The sequence below is a fragment of the Glandiceps talaboti genome, chromosome 5 (assembly GCF_964340395.1).
Source record: "Glandiceps talaboti chromosome 5, keGlaTala1.1, whole genome shotgun sequence".
In the NCBI taxonomy this organism is placed as follows: Eukaryota; Metazoa; Hemichordata; class Enteropneusta; family Spengelidae; genus Glandiceps; species Glandiceps talaboti.
The window spans coordinates 22,189,449-22,213,707 of record NC_135553.1 but is presented as its reverse complement, the minus strand read 5'-3'; the positions used below and the strand labels follow the sequence as shown (position 1 = coordinate 22,213,707).

Genomic DNA, 24,259 nt, shown 5'->3' with positions numbered 1-24,259 from the left:
ATACATGTACACGTGTCTATCATACATTTGTATCTTATACTATGGTATAGTGTGACTATATGTGGCTAGAAAGTGTCATGAAATATACAAAACAGACCAGCACGTATTGAAATATACATAGACATACCAGTATACTCACTGTAAAGTCAAATCTCCATTCTGTAGTGACATTGTACCATATCATCATTTCGTTGGTGGCGTCCTTTACATTATCTACTCGTAATTGGCGTTGCGGTGATCTACATGTTAGGGTTAGTAGTGGTCTTTTAATGTGTGAACCAGCCCTGAAATACACTATTTTGGGGGTTATAGTACACATTCCATTGTAAGCTTGTTTAGTCAGTCATCACGATTCACTACATTCCATTAGATTTGCGTAAAGCGCACATTTTGCGTTCGATTCTCAGAACGAACGTCGACAGTCCATCGCAACAAAGATTCCGAATTCCGAATCGCTGGACTTTGCCATAGTCATATCCCCTCTCCGATAAATGTGCCTAGAAACACGTCATTCCGTACTAGAGGACTACCAGCGATGCGACAGACAACATTTACCGTTTGGGTTAACATTATAGAATTGTTTCATCTGACAAAAAGGGAATACTGGTGATGTTAATGGTAAATAGGCGATGTGAAATTGTCTGTAGGCAATGTTTTTATCGATGTATAATTGACAACCTAGGTAGCTCGACCTTTCAATTTCTTTTAAAGTGATGTTAGGCCAAAAAAATATATATATCTGGTTCTGGTCAGCGCGCGCGTGCCCTGAATACCCTCGCGTCGATCCTTTTTTTCCCGATAATTTTGCTTTCCCGTTCCTTATTTATTCCTGATATCAGGAGAACAAGCAGCTGAAATCTACCCTACATGCCAAGACTGCTTAAATACAAAGCCTAAACTGCTTCGAAGAAAAAGGAAGTTTTTCAAGAGATAAATATGATAGAACAGAGTATGTAAAGTGTCAAAAAAATGTGTATTTACTAATTTGCAAAAAAAAAAAAAAAAAAAAAATTAGGAAAAAAATTCGCGTCGTCGCACCACTTTAGAAAGTTTACCCTGACCAGAACCAGATATAATTTTTTTTTTAGCCTTATAGGTCACGACTTTTAAACCTCGAGGTACCAAGAGTTTGTTTTTTTCGAAATGATTTATATCAAAATACCTTTCTCTTCATTGTGTTAAAAACAAACAAGATTTTTAGTGTGTACAGTTTACTGCCGCTTCAAGCTCATATAATCTTAACTTGTATTGCTATCATTTGACCCGTAAAAAGCCTGACGCTGACCAAGTTGGATATATGAAAGGTAGACAAGCAAGCGAAGTGATAAGATTAATTGAGGATATGTATGATTATACTTTAAGAGAAAATGTCCCAGGAGTTGTAATCTATATTGACTTTGAAAAAGCATTCGATTCTGTCGATTGGAATTATATTCAGGAAGTATTGCATTTATTCCATTTTGGAGAAAATTTTCGGAAATGGTTCAAAGTTATGTATAACAATATATAAAGCTGTATAAATAATTGTGGATGGATGACGAAATTTTTCAAGTTAGAAAGGGGAGTTCGACAAGGGTGTCCTTTAAGTGCACAACTGTTTTATACTTTGTGTAGAAATACTAGCGTGCAAAATAAGACAGTGTTCAGAGATCGATGGTATTGACATACCAGAGCTCAATCACCAAAATGAAGCTGGTATTACACAACTAGCGGACGACACTACAGTATTTGTAAAAAAAAAATGAGAAATATGTGCAAGGAGTGTTATGTATTATGGATGAATTTGAGAAATTATCGGGTTTAAAGATGAATAAGGATAACACTGAAGCTGTATGGATAGGTAAATCAATGGGCTGTAGAAAAACAATAACCCCGGCCAAATTCAATGGCCAACAGAACTTGTCAAAGTGCTGGGTGTGTACATTGGATATGATAAGGATAAGTGTGATCAGTTAAATTGGGAACCAAAGATAAAGAAATTAAGTAACGCCTTTCACTCCTGGAAAATGAGAAATTTAACTATTTTTGGTAAAATTTTGATTATCAAAAGTTTAGGTTTGTCAAATCTTTTATATTAGCTTGTTTTGCCTGTACCTGCTGATGTTGTCAAACATGTTGAAAAATGATTCTAGAGGTTTTTTTTATAGTGATGGGTACAAAAAACACGACTATCTGTTTATTTTTTATTTGTCCCTATACTTGTCGTTCGTTTGCTTGTTCATTTGTCATTTATTTGATAGTTTATTTATTTATTTATTTATTTGTTTGTTTTGTTTTGTTTTGTTTGTCATACGGTTCCTGGGTCCACTGTTATTATAATGCCGTTGAACTGCTGCGTCCCGAAATGTCACAACAACCCGACTAAAAACAAGGACCTGCATTTTTACCGACTACCGAGACAAGAGAAACTACTGAGACATTTCAATATTCTCGTTCGACGCTGAAGGTGATCGAAGTCCCGAAATACTCGTATTTGTAGCGTACATTATGAGGGTGGTGAGAAGCAATACGGGAGTCATCTTCCAAGTATTTTCCGGTCCCCTGGACAAAGTTCAAGGAACTTAGAAAATCACCAAAGGAACGTAAGCCACTCAGGGTTAATAATGGAGGACTGGGGCCATCTAATTCTACAAATTTTGATACCGATGAAGAATCGAAAGAAGCGAAGAAATTGATGTGTTGTATGAGAAGTTGAACAAGATGGCCGAGAATGTGAAGCTAAAAGAAGACAAGATGTATCAATACCAGGAGGAAAATACACAGCTGAAAAATACAGTAAGTGAGATGGAGATAGAAAAAGATCAACTACGTCGAGAGAACAGTCACCTCAAAGACAGTATTGAACTTTTAAGAGAAAGGGTGTTTGGAATCGACAGATTTAAAAACAGTGATGACGACATTTCATTCTATACAGGCTTTCCAGACTTTGACAGATTCAAAGTGTTTTACGACCTTCTAGGGGTATCTGTATACCACATAACAACGCCCAAGGACAAACTGAAACCTATGAACCAGCTTTTCTTGGTTATGTGCCGATTAAGACTGGGTTTGTTTGCTAGGGACCTGGCAGATCGCTTTGACATTTTTACTTCAACGGTATCGAGAATTTGTAATAAATGGATTGATCTGATCTATTATGAAATGAAGCACATTGACATATGGCCATCACGTGAATTGGTGGACATGAATATGCCTCAGTGCTTCAAAGAAAAATATCCAGCAACGAGAGTGATTATAGATGTAACTGAAATCCAAATAGAAAAACCGTCATCTCCGGACTTACAGTGTCTCACTTACTCATGCTACGAAAGCAGAAATACAGTGAAAGCCCTCGTAGGAATCACACCGAGTGGAACAGTGTCATTTGTATCAGATATTTACACAGGTATGAGGAATTTTCTGATGATTTTACTGTAAAATGTTGTATTAGAATAAATAACATTTCTAAAGGAAAACTGTAGGCAAATATGATTCAAACTGTGTCGTCTACTGGATCTAAAAACTACATATATATATATATATATATATATATATTGTGGGGTGGGTGGGGGAAGGGTAGATTTTGTTGTCATGTCCCTTTTTTATACAATTTTAATCAATATGATCAACATACATCCCAGTTGTACCAAAGGAACTCTGACCAGTTTCATGTAACTTGTTAATTGTAGAATATTGTAGAAATCACAACATATATTAATACTCACCATGTAAATTTATATAAATGTAATATACACACAACTTGCCAGTCTGGTTATATCGTATATGTGCTTGTTAATAGGGGTGTGTGAACCTCTCTTCGGTGAATGTAAACTTGGGAAAAAAATTCTTATTTCATCTATTTCAAATATCTATCATTGTTTAATCTGAGTGTATAATTTCCCTTTTCTGTAACATTTCAGGATCAATATCAGACAATGAACTGACTAAATTGAGTGGTTTACCAGCCAAACTAGAGAAAGGTGATGGTGTTATGGCCGACAAAGGATTTGACATTCATGACGAATTGGCAGAATCAGGAGCAATTCTGAATATTCCTTCATTTGTGACTGCAGGACAACAGATGTCTGTAGAGGATGTCATTGAAACTCGTAGTATAGCGTCTGTTAGGATTCATGTTGAAAGGTGTATGGAGAGAATAAAGAATTACCACATATTTGATAGACCTATTCCAATTTCCTTGTGTGGACTAGCAAATCAGATGTTCTATGTATGTGCAGTGTTAACAAACTTTCTTCCACCTTTAATAGCAGAATAGATGAATAACCATGAGATTGTGTATCAGTGAAAAGGCATACTTTTATTATGTAACAATACCAAGTGAACTCAACAAGTATGTTTCCAATACATTGTATTATCACAATATGTACAATAAAAGCTTGATCTTAAAAAGTTTAACTATTACTGAGAAGTACTTAAAAGCTTTGTCAATAAATATTGTAGGCAATATTTAACACCCTTGTTGAAGTTTGTCTTCATATTATGTAATAGAAAATATTGCAGTATTATAAATATTGCATTGTAATACAACGTAAATATTGCTATCAAAATAAGTATTGGCTACTATATACATGTACTTCATATACTAGAATCCGATATGAAGGTATTAAAACTTAGTTTTTAAAAATTACCAAAGTAAGTGATAGTGTGATGAAAATATTAAGCACCGTTGTCAATCATTTCTTCACATGTATTAAACAAATTACATTGTAATAGTTACATATAAATATTACTATCAAAATAAGTACTGCCAAATATATACACATACTTCATATACTAGAATCCCATACCAAGGTATTGTATATAGATCTCCTTAAGATAAAATACAATTTTTGCAATGATATATACATGTATGAATATATGTAAAGAGAAATATTGCTATATGTAATAAATATACATTTGTGTATATGATTATGAAAAGAAATACTTCACAGAAACATGGAGTCAATGTTTTGTAAATAATTTGGAAAGAAATGGAATACTGTGAAAGAACCCCATGACACGCAAGTACACGTACATGTATGGTGTACTCGAGAGTATTTGTACCAATGCTTGTTGTGTTCTCTATGGCAGTACTTTTCACGAGTGAAAGTGCTGCATGAGACACGGCAAGCACGAGTGTAAATACTCACACGGCATGAAATTGTTATTATTACATATGTTTATCTGAAACCACAAATTTACGTAAAAATGACACTGTGATCACACCTTTTCATGTAGAATAAACGATCACGTCCTCATTAGCAAGGTATACAATAATATAGTAGTGCACTTCAGTGCAAATATCACAATTATGCACACATACCAGTGCAAGTAATCTGGCACATATGTACATTTGTTGTATTGTGTAATACATGTATGTGTTATAAATAAATGTTATTTTGATACAATGATAAACCTTGTGTACGAGTACATTTCAAAATAGTTAGTTACTACCAAACCAGAAAGACTATGGAGTTGAAAGTTTTATTCAATTACTGATTTTTACATCTCACACAACGTTATGAATTTCACAAACCAAAATGCACACACGATAGTGTGTTCATAAATACACACACTTATACATGTAACGTGTGCTCTAATGAAATGCGAAATTTTATCTCACTGTGAATCTTCCTCGTTTCATTTCACAGTGATGTTGATTTGTGTTCACAATGTATGCTATTAGCGTCTGCATTTTATATTGCGATATTTGTAAGATAAAACATTTGAATGTAAAAAGCATAATTGAAACTCTATAGTCACTATGGTTTGGTAGTAAACATAATTAGTAATTTTGTACTGCACTAAATTGCTTTAAAAACTCCTAGCTTTCAACCCATAAACTGTTACACTATACCTTCTAACTGATACATTATTTTGAAGTCACACATACATAAACAATGTAACTAGAGTGTACATCCCAAAACACCTGTGAACTTGGGTTGAAAGCTAGGATTTTTTGAAAACTTTAGAGTAGTAATAAAGTTTTAACTTGCATGTATATATAAATTATGGTTACTTACTGTAGTACTGCCATCTGATAAATCTTATTTACAAAATACTTATCTATTCTGTCACAGTGCTTCCAATTGAGGCAACATGTTGATACATTAGTTTACTAAACTTGTATTAATGCAATGACATACATTTAGCTTCAGTACTATAGTAGTCAAAACGTGAATTCTAGCAGTGAACTTAGCCCAGAAACAAAGCGAACCAAGATGGCAGACTCGAAAGAAACGTCACTTACCACTACCGAGTCGACACAAGGCACGGATATCCAAACCCAGCTGTCAGAAATATTGGGAACCCTAGCTCACCTTGGAAAACAGATTGAAAAGATATCCACTATCGAAAGTCGTTTGTCAGAAGTTCAAAACTCAGTAGACTACGTAAGTGAGTATTTTGAAGATTTTCGTGAACAAATAAATGAAATTAAATCAGACACTACTCAACTGAAAGCCGACAACAGCAGACTTCAAGATAAACTCACTGCTACGCAGCGGGATTTGTGTAATACACAAAACGAACTACACGATCTACAGCAATACAGCCGGCGTAACAATCTTGAAATAGCTGGTATTCCACAAAGAAATGAAGAAGACACTGACGATATTGTTATACGGGTAGCTGCTGCTGTTGGTGTAAGTATCACGCATAACGATATAGATATAAGTCATCGCCTGGCGATCCGAAATGCTCAACAGGGACGGCCTGCATCGATAATCGTTAAATTTGTTCGGAGGTCTGTTCGAAATAACATTTACTATGCGAGAAAAAAACTTCGTGGGACAACCCCAAATCAACTTCACCTTGGAGACAGTAACGCTTACATCTATATAAATGAAAACCTGACGCCAACAATGAAACGCCTATTCCACCAGGTAAACGAGCGAAGGAAACAACTGAAATGGAAATTCATCTGGACAAGTAATGGTAAAATATTTACAAGAAAAGATGGGGAATCAGAAACCATTACAGTCTCATCGGCAACAGCTATTGGACGAATGAACTGACTTTGCAAGGACACGTTTTCCTGTCATGAATTCTGTTTTACAAGAAGACACTGTCAAATCGAACTGTGCATCATTTACTGTCGATGATTTCAATCAAGGTAATTTTAGGGAGGTCGATTTCACTTCATTATCAGTTTTTCATCTCAATATTAGGTCAGTTAACAAACATTTTGATGAGTTCCTCTCTCTTTTAAATGTTTTCAATCATAATTTTCCGATAATTGCACTCTCAGAAACTTGGTTATGCAATACTTCTGATTGTTCGATGTTTGAATTGCCATCTTACAATTTACACCTCACTCACAGAGATTCGTCGCCAGGTGGCGGCGTCGCATTATATGTGCATTCCTCATTACCGCAAACAAAGGTTACAAATTTACATATTGTAAACTCAGAGTCAGTCTTTGTTGAAGTTACCATTGGCAAGACGAACATTGTTATGGGTGTAATTTACAGAAAACCCAACACATCTGTCACAAATTTTTTAGAAAGTCTTGACAACATTCTGAACCATTTCTCTTCAAAGAACAAAAAATGTCTTTTTGTGGGGGATATCAACATAGATGTTGAGTCCTGTTCAAGCATAACAACATCTTATTTAAGTCTTTTGAATTCTCATAGCTTTGAACAACTTATCAATATTCCGACGAGAGTAACTGATCATACCAGTACCACAATCGACCATATAATTACTAACATTACAAATTATTTTTTAGATTGTGGCACCATTGATACAGATATCGCTGATCATTTAGCTATTTTTGCAAGAATAAGGAATTTGAATCATGTTTTTAAGAACGCTAGATATAACTCTCGTCATGACTTTTCTCGATACAACCGTGACAATTTTCTCAATGAATTGGGCAGTGTCAGTTGGCAACCAATATATGATTGTCTAGATCCAGAACTTGCATATGAATTGTTTTATGATAAATATTACAGTGTGGCATCAAAGCATGCGCCAGTAAAAATTAGTAAATGTCGCAAAGAGACAATTCATAAATCATGGTTGACAAAAGGACTGCTTATTTCAATAAGGAAGAAACACTCTATGTACTCAAAAGCAAAAAAATCTCCACGAAATGAAAATATCACAAGTCATTATAGGAAGTATAGAAACATTTTAACAAAACTTTTGAAACAAGCAAAGAAACTGTATTTTTGTAATAAATTTACTAAGGCACAGGGCAACTCTGGAAAAACATGGCAAGTTATCAATGAAATTATCAACAGCAACACGAAAGGTTTCTCTCCTAATCAATTAAAGCTTGAGAATGGTGAGACAATTACAGATAGTGCAAATATGGCAGACGTCTTTTGCAATTATTTCACAAACATTGGTCCAAACCTCGCCTCAAAAATCACTTCCAGTGTTGATTTTCGTCCTTATTTGCATAGAAACCACAACGAGTCTTTTTTCTTCAGACCGATTGTTGCAGAAGACGTTGTCAAAGTTTTACTCGCACTTGACCCCAATAAGGCTCATGGCCTTGATTTGATTCACCCTCTTCTTGTTAAAGACGCTGCCGAGTATATTTCTCATCCCCTAGCACATATCATCAACCGTTCATTTCTTAGTGGATGTTTTCCAGACGCTTTAAAACTTGCCAAAGTTACTTCTTTGTACAAAAAGGGCTGTCCTCTTGATGTAGGAAACTATCGCCCTATTTCAGTTTTACCAGTTTTTAGTAAGGTTTTTGAAACTATTGTTAATAAGCAGTTTGTGTCCTTTTTAGATAAACATGACATACTTTTACATACACAATACGGGTTCAGAAAACATTACAGCACCAAACTTGCTCTGGCGGACATAATTTCTGACTTAATGGATCAAATAGAAAAGGGTCAGACAACTATTGGTATTTTTGTTGATCTGAAAAAGGCATTTGACACAATAGATCATACTATCCTTCTACAGAAGCTTGAATTTTATGGGATAAGAGGCCAACCATTACAATGGTTTCACAGTTATTTTCAATCTCGTAAACAAGTTGTTGTTATTGATGGTAAATCTTCTGAGCCACAACAAATTAAATGTGGAGTGCCACAAGGTTCAATTTTAGGCCCAACTCTATTTCTTATCTATATTAACGATATTGCTAACTCAACTAACTACTTTAATTTTCGATTATTCGCTGATGACACTAATGTATTCAAATCGTTTAACTCCACCACCATCAACCTCGATAATGTCAATACTGAATTTAATAAAATCAATACTACTTGGTGTGATGCTAACAAACTTACTATTAATGTCAACAAAACTAACTTCATGATTATTAAAACACCTCAAAAGAAAATTAATTTACAAGGCAATTTGTTTTTATCACATCATATGATCGAGGAAGTCACTTCGGCAAGTTATCTTGGCATATCCATTGACTCATCTCTTACTTGGAATTCACACGTGAAAAATGTTATTTCAAAAATTAGCCCCAAAATTGGTGTCCTTTCTCGTATCAGACATTTTGTACCAAAGTCAATTCTTATCATGATCTATAACACCTTCATCTTACCGCATCTAACATACTGTTTAGAAATCTGGGGTAACACTTACACTACATTATTAAATCCCATTCTCCGCCTACAGAAAAAAACAGTTCGACTTATTACATTTTCTGATTACACTGCACACTCTGATCCTTTATTTCGCCAACTAAATATATTACCACTTCCGAAACTCAGTAAATATTCCTCCTGTCTATTTATCTTTGACTCATTAAATAATAATTTCCCTACAAATATTACTACCTATTTTGAAGTCCCTACCCATACTTATTCTACACGATCATCTGATAGTGGTAATCTCCGAATACCGAAGGCCAGACTCAGTATTACTCAACACAACATTGTATTTGCTGCAGTCAGACACTGGAATTCACTGCCATATCATCTAAAACAAATAAATTCAAGATTTAAATTTCAAAAAGCTTTAAAGTCTTACTTATCAGCTTTGTGATTTTGTTTTCTTTTTTCCGTATATTCCGTATATTCTTTATAGATTTTCTTTTTCTCGACACTGTGTGACTTTTTTGTAAATTTTATTGCAGTAATAATTGTGGGCTGTGGACTCGATTAGTCCGTTGGGACTATTTCCACAGTCCAAACCAGATATAATTTAGTATTCTTTTGTTATATTTTGTTTGTTTTGAATTGTAGGTTTGTAATACTTGAGTTTATATTCAACTTTGTTCTATTTATTTATATCTGGTTGAATAAAGATTCAGCATTCAGTCACGACTTTCCCTACACAGCAGCAAAGTTAAATAACAGTTTACTTGGGTAATGCCATAAAACAGAGGTACACTTATTCATTGTTGAATATATACAATGGCTAGATGTATGGAATGATTTCTAACAACTAAAAACCTTGGTAAATGTAAGAGGTGCAAAATTTGACACTTTTTTTATGACTGAAGGTATCACAATTGTGACTCCTTTTATCAGACCCTATTAAATTGTGTACAAAGACACCAACCTACTTTGTTAAATGTATCAATATGTTGCAGTGGTTCATTATCCATACTTCGATTGAAAGCATTGTTATTAACTAAATCTTGGTGAATACAGTGGCAGTGTTTTGGAAAGTAGGTAGGTCAAATATAGCATTCCCATTTAGCGAGATTTCCCCTTCCTGTTACCAACGTTCCCAACCCTTAGCAAAAACACTGAGTGCTAGTCTTGTTATCCTCTCTTGATTCTAGATGTCATGATTTCAGTCACAACAGATGATACATAGAAATCTTTTAGTTTTAGGGAAAATGGTTTCTTCCCACAACTTGCTATCACAGTTCAAAGTGGATTGTCAATTATTATATTTATATCATTATCGTTTCAAACAAAGGAGAATTTGAAGAATGCGCAAGTTATGTTTTGTGGTCTTTCCTAAATGAATCATTGCAGTTCCGTGTGTTGTTATAATAACTGCATAGTACACTTATCACTAGTGCAGACTACACAGAAGTCCAAAAGTCAGTGAGTCAAATTTTCTCCATAAATAAAAGGAACACGGGCGTCACCTCTAATTATTTTTGAGTACCCGTTTGGTATAATAAAAATGTTTTTTTTTTTCCCCTGAATGGGTGTCACACAAAAGACACGGCGATCCAGTGACCCGAAACCGCTACAAAAGCCTAGAAAGGCACTGACTATTCATTGCTATGTACATACTAGTATTCTATCAAACTGTCAAACCTCATACCACTACACTAACGCCCATAAAGACCCATTCATGGTCTACCACCGGCAACTACATACAGTGTCATAAAATGTGATTTTTCTCCGTTTCTCACTAACTCAGTGCTGAACGAAACAAAATCACAGACCGCGATCTCTCTCTCTCTCTCTCTCTCTCTCTCTCTCTCTCTCTCTCTCTCTCTCTCTCTCTCTCTCTCTCTCTCTCTCTCTCTCTCTCTCTCTCTCTCTCTCTCTCTCTCTCTCTCTCTCTCTCTCTCTCTCTCTCTCTCTCTCTCTCTCTCATACTTGAATCTAAAATTGAATGTGAACAATATACAACAATTTACATAATGAGGTCATTTTTAATTGGTCAAAATTTGCCTAAATTTGAATGAGTACTGGGTTCAATTTCTCTGAACCGATAAAGAATGTTATTTTACAAATCAAGATGATGCTCTCTGTACAATGTTCATTTTGATTGAATGGTTGGTTGGTTGGTTGGTTGGTTGGTTGGTTGGTTGGTTGGAAAACAAAGAAAACGCGTAAGTACATCTGTTACACGAATAAGGATGACGATAACAAAGTATAGTAATAATATGATGTCCAATCAGTGTCAACCTTATAATCAATTCACATGCATCACCCGTTGATATAGATTTAGTACATACAGCGAATTTCACAATACCGTTCACCTTTTCTGTTTGATACAACCACTACACTTTAAGATAGCAAGATTGAATGAGTACAGTTTCTTGCTACATTTTGTCTAAGTGACTACACATGACACCATACAGACATCAAATGAACATTTACACGCCATTCATCGGGTGTTTGATACTAAGAAAACCATTGGCGCCCGAATGTCTGCATGGAGTTGCAATACATAATAAATGGTTTATTTCATTTAGGCTAAATGTAGCAAAAATGCGATCTAGCTTTTGAAGTGTGACATATGCAGTTTCTTGTTGGTTTCTGCCTGTTTGTATTGAACAGTACTAATGCTATCTTTCTTCTTGTGACAAATACAGTGTTTCCCCAAACATTTAATTCACTTGTTGTTGTAATGTTGTCACATAACAACATCCATTTTCGGTATTTTAAAACGCACTACGATGCATTAATGTTTATTATAGGGGTGGGGACGAAATTTAGCGTATTGTATACACTTGCAGATCCACGAGAGAGAGAGAGAGAGAGAGAGAGAGAGAGAGAGAGAGACAGACAGACAGACAGACAGACAGACAGACAGACAGACAGACAGACAGACAGACAGACAGACAGACAAGAAATTTAGCATATTGTATACACTTGCAGATCCACGAGACAGACAGACAGACAGACAGACAGACAGACAGACAGACAGACAAACAGACAGACAGACAGACAGACAGACAGACAGACAGACAGACAGACAGACAGACAGAAAATGTTTGAATTTTTACTGCTACTAAATCTTGCATGTCACTCATGATTAACTTTATTTCCTCAGGCTAAAAAGTACATCAATACTACTCCGTCAAACATAATATTCATAGACCTACTTTGAGTCTTTTGTGTGACACCATTCAGGAAAAAAACACAAAACATTTTTATTATACCAAGCGGATGCTCAGAAATAATTAGAGGTGACGCCTTTGTTCCCTTTATTCAAAGTGAAAACTTGACTCACTGACTTTTGGACTTCTGTGTAGTCTGCACAGTGAAACGTGTACTATGCAGTTATTATAACAATAGTTCATTTAGGAAAGACCGCAAAACATAACTGGCGCATTCTTCAAATTCTCCTTTGTTCGAAACGATAATGATATAAATATAATAATTCTAACATTGTTATTTTTGATATCGACAGAAAAGTGTGTTGAACTTAGGTGCTATTTTTACACAACTTCCGAATTTGTTTAACGTGGTCAAGGTCGTACACGGAATACCTGTTCGTATCTCAAACCGACCCATTTGACGTTACTATGGCGACCATACTATCCCCGTCGACTGTTGAAAGACGTGTTATCCTTGGGGCTTCTGAAATTACACAAGAAGTCATAAGCTTACAAGGAGAAACAATTAATCTTCCTCATACTGGAAGGGTTGCTTTAACTGTGGACCCTTTTGCCATGGGTTTTATCGTGTGCTCGACACTGTATTGCCAGGTATTGCCAAAAAGACAATTATTAAAAAAATAGTACTTGATTTAATATGATTTGATTTAATATGATTGCCATGGTAACATCCATCCATGGCAAGTAAGGGAGAAAAGCCTTAAAGGCCTATATAATCCCTGTAGTGTTCCAGTACTGGTCCAAGACAATTTTAAAGTCTTTAACAGTTTCTGCTCCAATAACATGTTCTGGTAAATTGTTCCAGTGGAGTACAACACGTTGAGAAAAGAAGTATTTCCGGATATTCAATCTGACAGTTGGTTTAAAAATCTTGAGTGAGTGTCCTCTTGTCCTGTTTGTTGGATGGTAGGTGAATAAAACGCTTTGATCAATTTTGTCAAATCCTTTCAGAAAACGAAAGACTTGTATCAAATCTCCTCGCAACCGTCTTTGTTCTAATGTTGTTAAACTGAGTGCTTCTAGCCTTTCAACGTAAGTGAGATGTCGAAGTTCAGGTATCAGCTTGGTAGCCCTCCTTTGCACCTTTTCTAAGAGTTCGATGTCCTTTTTCAGATATGGGTTCCAGAATTGCACTGCATATTCAATGTGTGGCCGAACTAGAGAGTTGAATAGTTTCATGATGACAAACTTTGATTTATACGTGATATTTCGTTTGATAATTCCCAGAGCTCTATTTGCCTTTTTAGCTGCTGCTGCACAGTGCTGACTTGATTTCAACGAGTTATGAATTAAAACACCTAGGTCCTTTTCTTCTGTGACTGTTTGTAGTGGTTGTCCATTCATAGTGTATGTATATGAAGGATTTGATGATCCAGTGTGCATAATTTTACATTTGTCAACATTGAATGACATTTGCCAGGTGTCAGCCCATTGACTTAAGTTATTCAGGTCTTCTTGGAAATTAACATAATCTGTTGGTGAATTTACAGCTGTGCATAACTTGGTGTCATCAGCAAACTTCAGTATGAAAGACTTAACAGCGTTATCAATGTCATTGATATGAATCAGAAACAGAGTTGGTCCGAGCACAGATCCCTGCGGAACTCCACTAGTTACAGATGACCACTCTGAAGCTACACCATTTAGTACTGTGCGCTGTGATCTGCAGGCTAACCAAGTTTTAATCCATGACCTGACATTCCCTGCTATACCATGAGCCTGTAGCTTGGCTAGTAGTCTTGCATGTGGCACCTTGTCGAAAGCTTTACTGAAGTCAAGATATGCAATGTCTACAGGACTTCCTTCATCGAGTGATTTTGTTACAATTTCGAAAAACACTAATAAGTTTGAAACACATGACTTTCCTTTGGTGAATCCATACTGACTGTTATTGATAAGGGAGTACTTCTCTAAATGGTTTACTATGGCGTTTCTGATGAGTGTTTCCAGTACCTTGCATAAAATGGAAGTCAGACTTACTGGCCTATAATTACCAGCATAGTGTTTGGGTCCCTTTTTGTATATGGGTGTTACGTTTGCTTGCTTCCATGCTTCAGGAATATCTCCATGTTTCATTGTCATGTTATATATGGTAGCGACAGGTGCTGCAAGTTCATCGGCAAGTTCTTTAAGTACTCTAGGGTGTATATTGTCTGGACCGGGTGTTTTGTTTGGATTCAATTTAATCAGTTCTGCATGAACATCTTCTGTATTAATGTGTAGATTAGTCAGCCAATCGTTTTCATCCTGAAGAAGTAACTCTGGTGTTGGAATATGATGCAAGTCCTCGTCAGTAAATACTGAACTGAAGTGTGTATTCAGGGTTTCTGCCGTTTCCTTATCTGAGTCAATTGTTTTGCCTGTATTATCTTTCAATGGTCCTATGGAGTCCTTTGTTTTCTGTTTTCTTCTTATATAAGAATAAAAGCTCTTTGTATCTGTTTTTATGTTCTGACTCAACTTCTTTTCAAATTGTCGCTTTGCTTTTCGAACTTCCTTGTTTGCTTTGATTTGAGATAGTTTATATGCCTGAAAGTCCTCATAGTCCTTGGTAAGTGTATATTTTTTCCATGCATGGTATTTTCGTTTGATTTGTTTCAACACTCTCTTATTCATCCATACTGGTTGTCTTCTTTTTCTCCTGTTAACAAGCGGTGTAGACTTATTTACTGTCTCCTTTAGTATGTCTTGAAAGCTATTCCAGCATTTCTCAGTATCTTTATCTTTAAATGTTGTGTTCCAATTAATCTGTTGTAATGTGTGTTTCATTTCTGCATAGTCAGCTCTATTATAGTTCAATGTTTTTGACTTGTTCTCTGAAATTTCCATTCTGACCACTGTGTTCCACAGAACAATATTGTGATCACTTGTACTGAAATGGTCCCTCACTTCAACTTCATCTACCATATTGGGCTCTGACGTCATTACTAAATCAAGAATGGCATCACCTCTTGTTGGCATATACACATGTTGAGTTAGAAAACAGTCTTGTATGGTATCCAGAAAACTTTGACTTTCCTGAGTTTGGGCAGACAATAGTTTCCAATCAATGGACGGATAGTTGAAATCTCCCATACATAGTAAAGCATGACTGTGAACTTTATGTAGCAGACTATCTAGTTCATTATTATTGCGTATATCTGAACTTGGACTTCTATAACAAACACCTATGAGTAAAGTATCTCGTTGACTGCACTGCAACTCACACCATACACTTTCTTCAAAACCACTATTTGAGAGATCTTCTCTTGGAGAAATTTTAAAACAGTCCTTTACATACATAAATACTCCTCCTCCTCTCCTTCCAGTTCTGTTCCTTCGTAATACGTTGTATCCATCAATACTTAATTCTGCTGTTGTGTGTTCCTCTGTTGCCCAGGATTCAGTCACACCCACTATATCAGGTTGCAACTCAGCTACTAAACATTCGAGGTCATTAAACTTGTTCATCAAACTTCGAGCATTTATGCATACACATTTCAAACTGTTGACATCTCTTAACTTGTTTTGTTTGTAATTTTTACAATAAATACTATTTACAATATGTACATTGTTACTTTGTTTGTTGTTCTTGTATACTAATCGTTTTTTGTATGCAAGACATCACTGTTCCGCTGATTGGTTACAATTCTTCCTTGGTATATTCTAATATTTGATTCTCCTTTCCTCCTCCTCTCTTTGAGCTCATCTCTTAACTTCCTATCATTTACACGTTGCTCATACGTCATGTCGGGTGATATGTAAACTTTCTTGTAAACTTCATTTGGTGACCTGGATAATTTCTTTGCTTCTCTCAATATTTTGTACTTTGTTCCCAAGTTGCTTAATTTAATCTTCAGTAACCTTGGTTGTTTATTTTTCGTAGTAGATATGTTGTTGCCGGATGGCAATCTTTCTAGCTCAGCAATATCAACTGCCTCCACTCCAATGTCTTTCAAAAGATTACTCACTGTATCCATCTCCGTTATACTCTCATTATCTGGTTCTGGTAGGTTTTTGATGATCAAGTTTAGTCTTCTTTTGTCTTCCTGTATTGCCCGAGTTACAATTTGTCCTACTTCGTTCCTTGTACAAATATTTTCTTGATATTCACTAAATTCGTCTCTCAACTCCTTTACATCATTCTCCAACTTATCTTGTCGCACCTGGAGGTTATTCATAACACTGAAAAGTTTAACCGCACCTTTGTTACACCCTTTGCAAAACCAATGTATTGCGTTGTTCGAGTTGCTCGATGACAAGACCTTACAAAGTTCACTGCTGATACCTGCACATGAGATATGAAAAATGGACATGCATATTTCGCACTGTATCTGGTCACCATTACCACTCACTTCTCTGTTACAATCACCACAGGTGTTGACGTCCTTTGTTGTCTTGCTTTTCGACACACTATTTCTTGTCGTGCGAGCCGCCATCTTGAAAATTTACTTTCAACACAGCAACTGACGTACAATTTTCTTTCGAAAAATATAGTTCAGGAAAGCAAGGAAATGATACCTATACACACCATCCGAGGTCCTACGACACTTATGAGCCCGATTCTTTCGATTGTAGTCAAAAACATACGGTTACAATAGCGAAAACTTTAAATTTCTTGGAGACGATACACTACGTCTTACTATACGGGCGAGCGCCCTCATGGACTATACTTGATCAGTCAATTGCTGGTCCAATGACTAACTTTATTTCCTCGGGCTAAAAAGTACATCAATACTACTCCGTCAAACATAATATCCATAGACCTACTTTGTGAGAGTGTCCACTATCTATGCTTTAATTGCTTCATGATTTGGCCAACGTTTGAGAAAACGAGGCTCCCTGAATACATTCTTGGTTGTATTACATGTCATGTACATGACTATTACAACAATTTGCAACCTGTCTTTGGTATTGATGCTGAACTTGAAAGCTACCTGGGTTTCCTCAGTATGTAAATCGGTGAAGGGACCATGTCTCTCTAAAATAACTATACAAGTTTAATAGTGAAGAGACTGTGTGTCTCTAAAATAGCAATGCAAGTCAGTGTAGGGAGTTTTCACTTATTAAAAAATAAGATCCACATCGTTTAAGTCAGTTAGGAAAGGGACCTCGTCTAAAGTAACTGTAGATTGGTGAAGGAACAATGTCTCTCTAAAATACAATGTAGTAATTACGGGACTGTGTCTCTCTATGATAACGATACAAGTAAGTCAGTGAAGGGACTGTGTCTCTCTATGATAACGATACAAGTAAGTCAGTGAAGGGACTGTGTGTCTCTTTAACAACGATACAAGTAAGTCAGTGAAGGGACTGTGTCTCTCTTTAACAATGATACAAGTAAGTCGGTGAAGGGACCACGTCTCTCTAAAATAACGATACAAGTATTCGCTGAAGGACCGGGGCTCTAAAATAAAGATGTTTAAAATCGGTTGAGGGACTGTATCTCTAAAATAACAATGCAAGTCAGTATAGGGATTATATCTCTCTAAAATAGTGATTTATTAATACGTTTGCGGATGCAAGGGCTAATGATGTATCTCGACAGCGCAGTAAATAGGCGTTAGTGAATAGACTGTATTTTAGCTAAAATAACGATGTAAGTTAGTGGACGCCTCTCTCTAAATGAATAAACCAAGGCTGCGAGAGAGAGAGAGAGAGGGAGAGAGAGAGAGAGAGAGAGAGAGAGAGAGAGAGAGAGAGAGAGAGAGAGAGAGAGAGAGAGAGGGGGGGGGGGGAGAGAGAGAGAGAGAGGGGGGAGAGAGAGAGAGAGAGAGAGAGAGAGAGAGAGAGAGAGAGAGAGAGAGAGAGAGAGAGAGAGAGAGAGAGAGAGAAAATTTACACATTCTAATAACCCGTAAATGTTTATTTAAAAAAAAAAGTTTCCAAGGCAGCGAAATTCACACTGTACACTCAACTATATGTACGTTGCACAATAAATTGTGGGCTTTTTACATACTGAGTTTTGGCATGTATTAATATTCCATTCCAATCTGGTTTAAATTACAAAAAAATGACATGATTGTATAATAATTACATAAATTATTTAAAACTCCCATCTTGCACACTGACATAATCATCCGTTATTTTCAAGAATTTCAATCCTGACATGTGACCATTTAATTTTAGATTGATGACGTGTATTGCAGCCCCCCCCCCCCGTCCCTCACCAATTTTCCAGCGCTGTGACATCCTGTTACCCACACAAGTACATATCCCAGTGACTGAATGGGAAAACTATTTTGTGAGTTTCTTTCACCAGAGTAATTTATCCACAGTAGCCGTAAACATTGCCGCAAAAGAGGCCGTGTGGCTTTACGACGATGACGTAAGAATATGGAGTATACTAGCTTATTATACTACTACAATATACGTCACTTTGAGTTTTTTTTCACCTGACAGCCGTGTATCTTTGTGTCTAATCTGCAACATCATGAAACACAAAGATGACTTCTCCGAGCTAAATATGATATTAAGTAAAACAACACTTGAAGAATTTTGTTAGATTAGTTTGGCATTGGAATCAAAATATGGATAGAAAGCCCAGGGTATACCCAAACGTGGACAAGACATCATTCCAGACGAATAGACTGTATCCATGGACGAATACACCGTACCGATAGACGAATTGACCATATCCATGAATGAATAGACCGTATCCATGGACAAATACACCGTATCATAGACAAATACAACGTATCCATTTACGAAAGCACCGTATCCATGGAAGGATCGAATACACCGTATCCATGGACGAATACACTGTATCCCATGGACGGATCGAATACTCCGTATCCATGGATGAATACACCGTATCACTGGACGAATTCAATGCGACTTTTGCAAAATAGTTAAATAAATATGTCGTGAGTATTATGAATCGTTAAATTCATGATGTTGCCTTATGAATTCAGAATTGAGAATGCTGAGTATTCAAAATATATTCTCCATAAATGTCGTGAAAGGTCTACGACGCATGAGCAGTTGCTTGCTGAACTCTGACCTCAAAATGATCAGCTGCACGAGCGATATCCGACGATGTTGATAATTTGAGGTCATAATTATACACTGATAAAATACAATTTTTTCCCTTATTTCCCATAAGACTTCAAAATGTATATTTTATTTATAACCGGCATTCAATTTTAGTTTCATTTTATCAAATCTAAATAAAAAATAAATACCACAATTTGACTACTGCTCCGTAAAGCTTTCAGTACACACGTAAAACTTCACCTGAAAAATTGTTTTATGAAAGCCCATTTTGTTTGTCTTGCTATCAAGTTCTAATTTTCCGATTTATGTAGATCAAAATGTTGTTGCTATTGTAGATACTGTTGCTATGTAGATATTATTGTTGCTACGTAGATATTGTTGCTACTATATTGTTGTTGCTACGTTGTTGCCACGTAGATATTGCTGTTGCTATATATTGTTGTTGCTATTGTAGATATTGGTGTTGCTACGTAGATATTGGTGTTGCTACGTAGCTATTGCTGTTTCCCGTAACAATCATACCATGGCATGGCCATCTGTTACATTTACGATGGTCAGCAGAGAAACACAGCCTACCCATTTTTACACTGTGCGTGCTGTTGATGCAAAACTTTCTCTGCACGCTGAAATGAAAATAAAAATAAGTTATTAAAAGTTTCCTTTGAAATTCAATACAGTTTGACAATATCACCTTATTGTCCGAGTCGAAAATTTGCCTTCATTAGATTCATCCCCAAAAGAGACAGAAATACAATTCAGTCACACATGATTTTTTTTTTTAAATCTACCTTAGTTCCCTATCTACTCTAAAATTGAGCGTAATCAGATTCACGCAATTTTTTTAGTCCTAATACTAGTCAAACTCTAAGTATTGGTAACCATGGCAATATGTAAAGCTATGTCAGCCTACTACCTATAGTTCTGTAGCGTTAGCTACTACACTATTTCAGCTATCTAAGTCTAGAAGGATAAGCGAATATTCAAAAATAGCATTTATAGGATAGCTGAAATTGTGTAGTAGCGTTAGTACATGGATACATGTAGGTTAGGGCCATGCTTTAGAAGGCGGGGAGGCGGTCACTCCCAGAACAACAAAATCGATCACAAACTACAATAAATGAAGGACACAGAGAAAAATGAAGAAATCGAGCCGTATTCACTACATCAGATTTGACTCAGAATGACATTAGACCTACCCAATTCTTCATAAAACATAAGAAATTAGCCCATGCATACGTCATCACTGTAATGTAGGTGACACGGAATTGTGGCGAGACAAATCTAAAGTTAATCCACTGAAAAACAAAAAGAAACAAAACAAGGTGATACGTTGGCATTGAATGGCATTGAAATGTTATTTACCAATGATTTTAAACCCAGTCTTTATATCATATTTTATTAACTATGTCACTTTCCATCACCACTACTTTCAAGAACTCACTATTACGCCCTCTAGGTCAATTAATAATAGTTCTTTCGTTCTCCGATTAGATGTGAATTCGTCATTTTATATTGCTGTTCATTATTCGCTAATCTTGACCGCTTTGCATGTTCCATTGTAGTTCTCACTTTCAATGATCTTCTGAAATACATGTTTACCTCTTACCCGCATATAAGCTTAGAGTGTACTTTACAGTGTACATGCATTACACCTGAGATCACACATACACAATTTGTCTTTGTCGCCCATCCCACTCTCTGCCCCTATCTGTCTGTCTGTCTTGTTAGAGGGAAGTAGAATTACCTGTGCTGGAACCCAGAACATGACGCAAGCACCCAAACTGTGTAAGGTTTTATCTTTTGCTTCGGCGAAAATGTCCGATTTCCTCTCCAAAATACTCATCACTGAAGGTAAAAAAACAAACATGGATGACATTAATTTAATAACTATCGTATTTGTCATCTGGGCAACTCTCCTTCACAACAGGCCTGTTTCCATTTTGTTCACAGTGATTCAAATCTTGGCGGTACCGATGCGTATAAGAGTCTATCGAACTAGACATGAGAGTGAATCGGATAGTTCAAAATAAGTTATTAAATTGATATAGTATAAACATACAAGTAAGTCAGTGAAGGGACTATGTCTCTAAAATAACGATACAAGTAAGTCAGTGAAGGGACTGTGGAAATACAATCTAACTCATGACTAAATGTATACACCGCTCTTAATAATTGTATATATTTACTTACCAACATAAAAACCTGATACGCTGATTGGACCAGCAATCGACTGATCAAGTACCAATTTCTTAATAATTGTCTTTTTGGCAATACCTGGCAACACAGTGTCGAGCACACGATAAAACCCATGGCAAAAGGGTCCATAGAAAAGCAGTCCAGTTAAAGCAATCCTTCCAATATGAGGAAGATTAATTTTTTCTCCTTGTATGACTTCTTGTGTAATTTCAGAAGCCCCAAAGATAACACCTGCAAATATGGCGTCTTTCAACAGTCGACTCCCTCGGAGACGGGATAGTATGGTCGCCATAGTAACATCAAATGGGTGGGTTTGAGATACGATCAGGTATTCCGTGTACGACCATGACCACGTCAAACAAATTCGGAAGCTGTATAACAGTAGCACCTAAGTTCAACACACTTTTCTGTCGATACAAAAAATAACAATGTTAGAATTATCATATTTATATCATTATCGTTTCAAACAAAGGAGAATTTGAAGAATGCGCCAGTTATGTTTTGTGGTCTTTCCTAAATGAATCATTGCAGTTCCGTGTGTTGTTATAATAACTGCATAATACACTTTTCACTGTGCAGACTACACAGAAGTCCAAAAGTCAGTGAGTCAAGTTTTCTCCATAAATAAAGGGAACACGGGCGTCACCTCTAATTATTTTTTGAGTACCCGTTTGGTATAATAAAAATGTTTTGGTTGTTTTTTTCCTGAATGGGTGTCACACAAAAGACACGGACTATTCATTGTTATGTACATACTGTGTTCTATCAAACTGTCAAACCTCACTGAGACCACTAACGCCCATAAAGATCAATTCATGGTCTACCACCGGCAACTACATACAGTGTCACCGTACTTTCTGAGTCCCCTGTGAGATTTGAATATTATGGGAGAAGACCGAATCACCTATGGCTACTTTCCAAACGCAATCAATACGATACAATACAATACAATACGCTTATACACATTGTCCATTTTTTTCTTCAGATTTCGTACCACTATAAATGTATACCCCACGATAATATTTATCAGCTGTTAGAAAGTGGACGACAACCAATAAAAAACAGATTACGATTCAACAAACGAGTTTAGAATCCACGCATCTAGTTTTGGATTTACTCTTAAATTGTAACCTGTTTACATCGCAATGTGATTTTTCTCCGTTTCTCACTAACTCAGTGGTGAACGAAACGAAATCACAGACCGAGATGTAGACAGACTATTTAGTACGTAGAGAACCTGGGAAACTCATCATTAATAGAATACACACTCTCTCTTAGACTTGAATCTAAAATTGAATGTGAACAATATACAACAATATATATTTAAGGACCGAGCCCATGAAAGGAATAAAGCAGAGTAAATAGTGCGACTGCTATATATCTGACAAAATCTGTTTCTCCCAATGAATCAAATCGTCGAGCTATGTAACAGCTGTAGTACAGCTAGCAACCTACTACATACTGTGTAACTCTATGTAGAAAAATTCAATTCTCCAGGTGTCCGCGATAAATGGAAAATACACATACAATTTCGTCGCAAGCAAAAATACCTATATTCGGAGTTAGTTCGTCTGCTGGGTCTGCGAAATATGGCCGTTGCGGCTAACAACAGTCCAGTGAGGAATTACTGCCAAGCTGTGTATCCGAAGTGTCAGTGAACTTTTGAAAATCATTGCAAGAGATATAATATAGTTTTGTGGCGGAAAATGAAAAGAGCATTGTCACTCGGTTACGACACTTGCTTTGTACATGTATAATGAACAGTACACATGTACTGTAACTCGCACGTAACATCTATGATGGTATACACGCGGCAACTGGATTTTTTACGCGGGCGTTACACGTAATATTGGTATGTACAGCTGATGTCCGCTTATGTGCTTAAATGTTCATGTGATGTGACATGTGTCGAGTAGCTCATTTTAGAGTTACGAGTTAAGGATTGCGCATATATCGACGCTATTAACTCTAAAGAATTGTACACCCGTTTATCTTATCTTGCCAAGTCATATAAATTATAATCACAAACACAATAATTTACATAATGAGATCATTTTTAATGGGCCAAAATTTGCCTAAATTTGAATGACGTATGAGTACTGGGTTTCAATTTCTCTGAACCGATAAAGAATGTTATTTTACAAATCAAGATGATGCTCTCGGATACACTGTACAATGTTCAATTTGATTGGTTGATTGGTTGATTGGTTGGTTGGTTGGTTGGTTGTTTGGTTGGTTGGTTGGTTGGTTGGTTGGTTGGTTGGTTGGTTGGAAAACAAAGTAAAGACGTAAGTACATCTGTTACACGAATAAGGATGACGACAACAAAGTATAGTAATAATATGATGTCCAATCAGTGTC

General features: G+C 36.2%; 2 protein-coding genes across 2 annotated transcripts in view; one reads left to right on the top strand and one right to left on the bottom strand.

Moving 5' to 3' along the window:
* Nucleotides 1-2,700: 2,700 nt before the first annotated feature.
* Nucleotides 2,701-4,255, top strand: LOC144435498 (uncharacterized). The gene is made up of 2 exons (XM_078124090.1): nucleotides 2,701-3,385; nucleotides 3,900-4,255. Exons 1-2 carry the CDS (start codon nucleotides 2,701-2,703, stop codon nucleotides 4,253-4,255), a joined length of 1,041 nt encoding a protein of 346 aa, XP_077980216.1.
* A 15,979-nt stretch (nucleotides 4,256-20,234) lies between these two features.
* Nucleotides 20,235-24,259, bottom strand: part of LOC144435737 (mpv17-like protein) — a 7,715-nt gene continuing 3,690 nt past the window's right edge. The window contains exons 2-5 of the mRNA XM_078124347.1: nucleotides 21,893-22,305; nucleotides 21,447-21,547; nucleotides 20,899-20,997; nucleotides 20,235-20,325 (exon numbers count right to left, since the gene is read on the bottom strand). Of these exons, the coding sequence (XP_077980473.1) occupies nucleotides 20,275-20,325; nucleotides 20,899-20,997; nucleotides 21,447-21,547; nucleotides 21,893-22,190 (549 nt within the window). The 5' untranslated portion in view covers nucleotides 22,191-22,305 and the 3' untranslated portion in view covers nucleotides 20,235-20,274. The remainder of the gene's footprint in view (nucleotides 20,326-20,898; nucleotides 20,998-21,446; nucleotides 21,548-21,892; nucleotides 22,306-24,259) is intronic.

Bases quoted from the DNA above. Each gene is read 5' to 3' on its own strand.
- LOC144435498 (XM_078124090.1), top strand. From the start codon at position 2,701: ATGGCCGAGAATGTGAAGCTAAAAGAAGACAAGATGTATCAATACCAG. The intron at 3,386-3,899 runs GTATGAGGAATT...GTAACATTTCAG, and splicing joins TGTATCAGATATTTACACAG to GATCAATATCAGACAATGAA.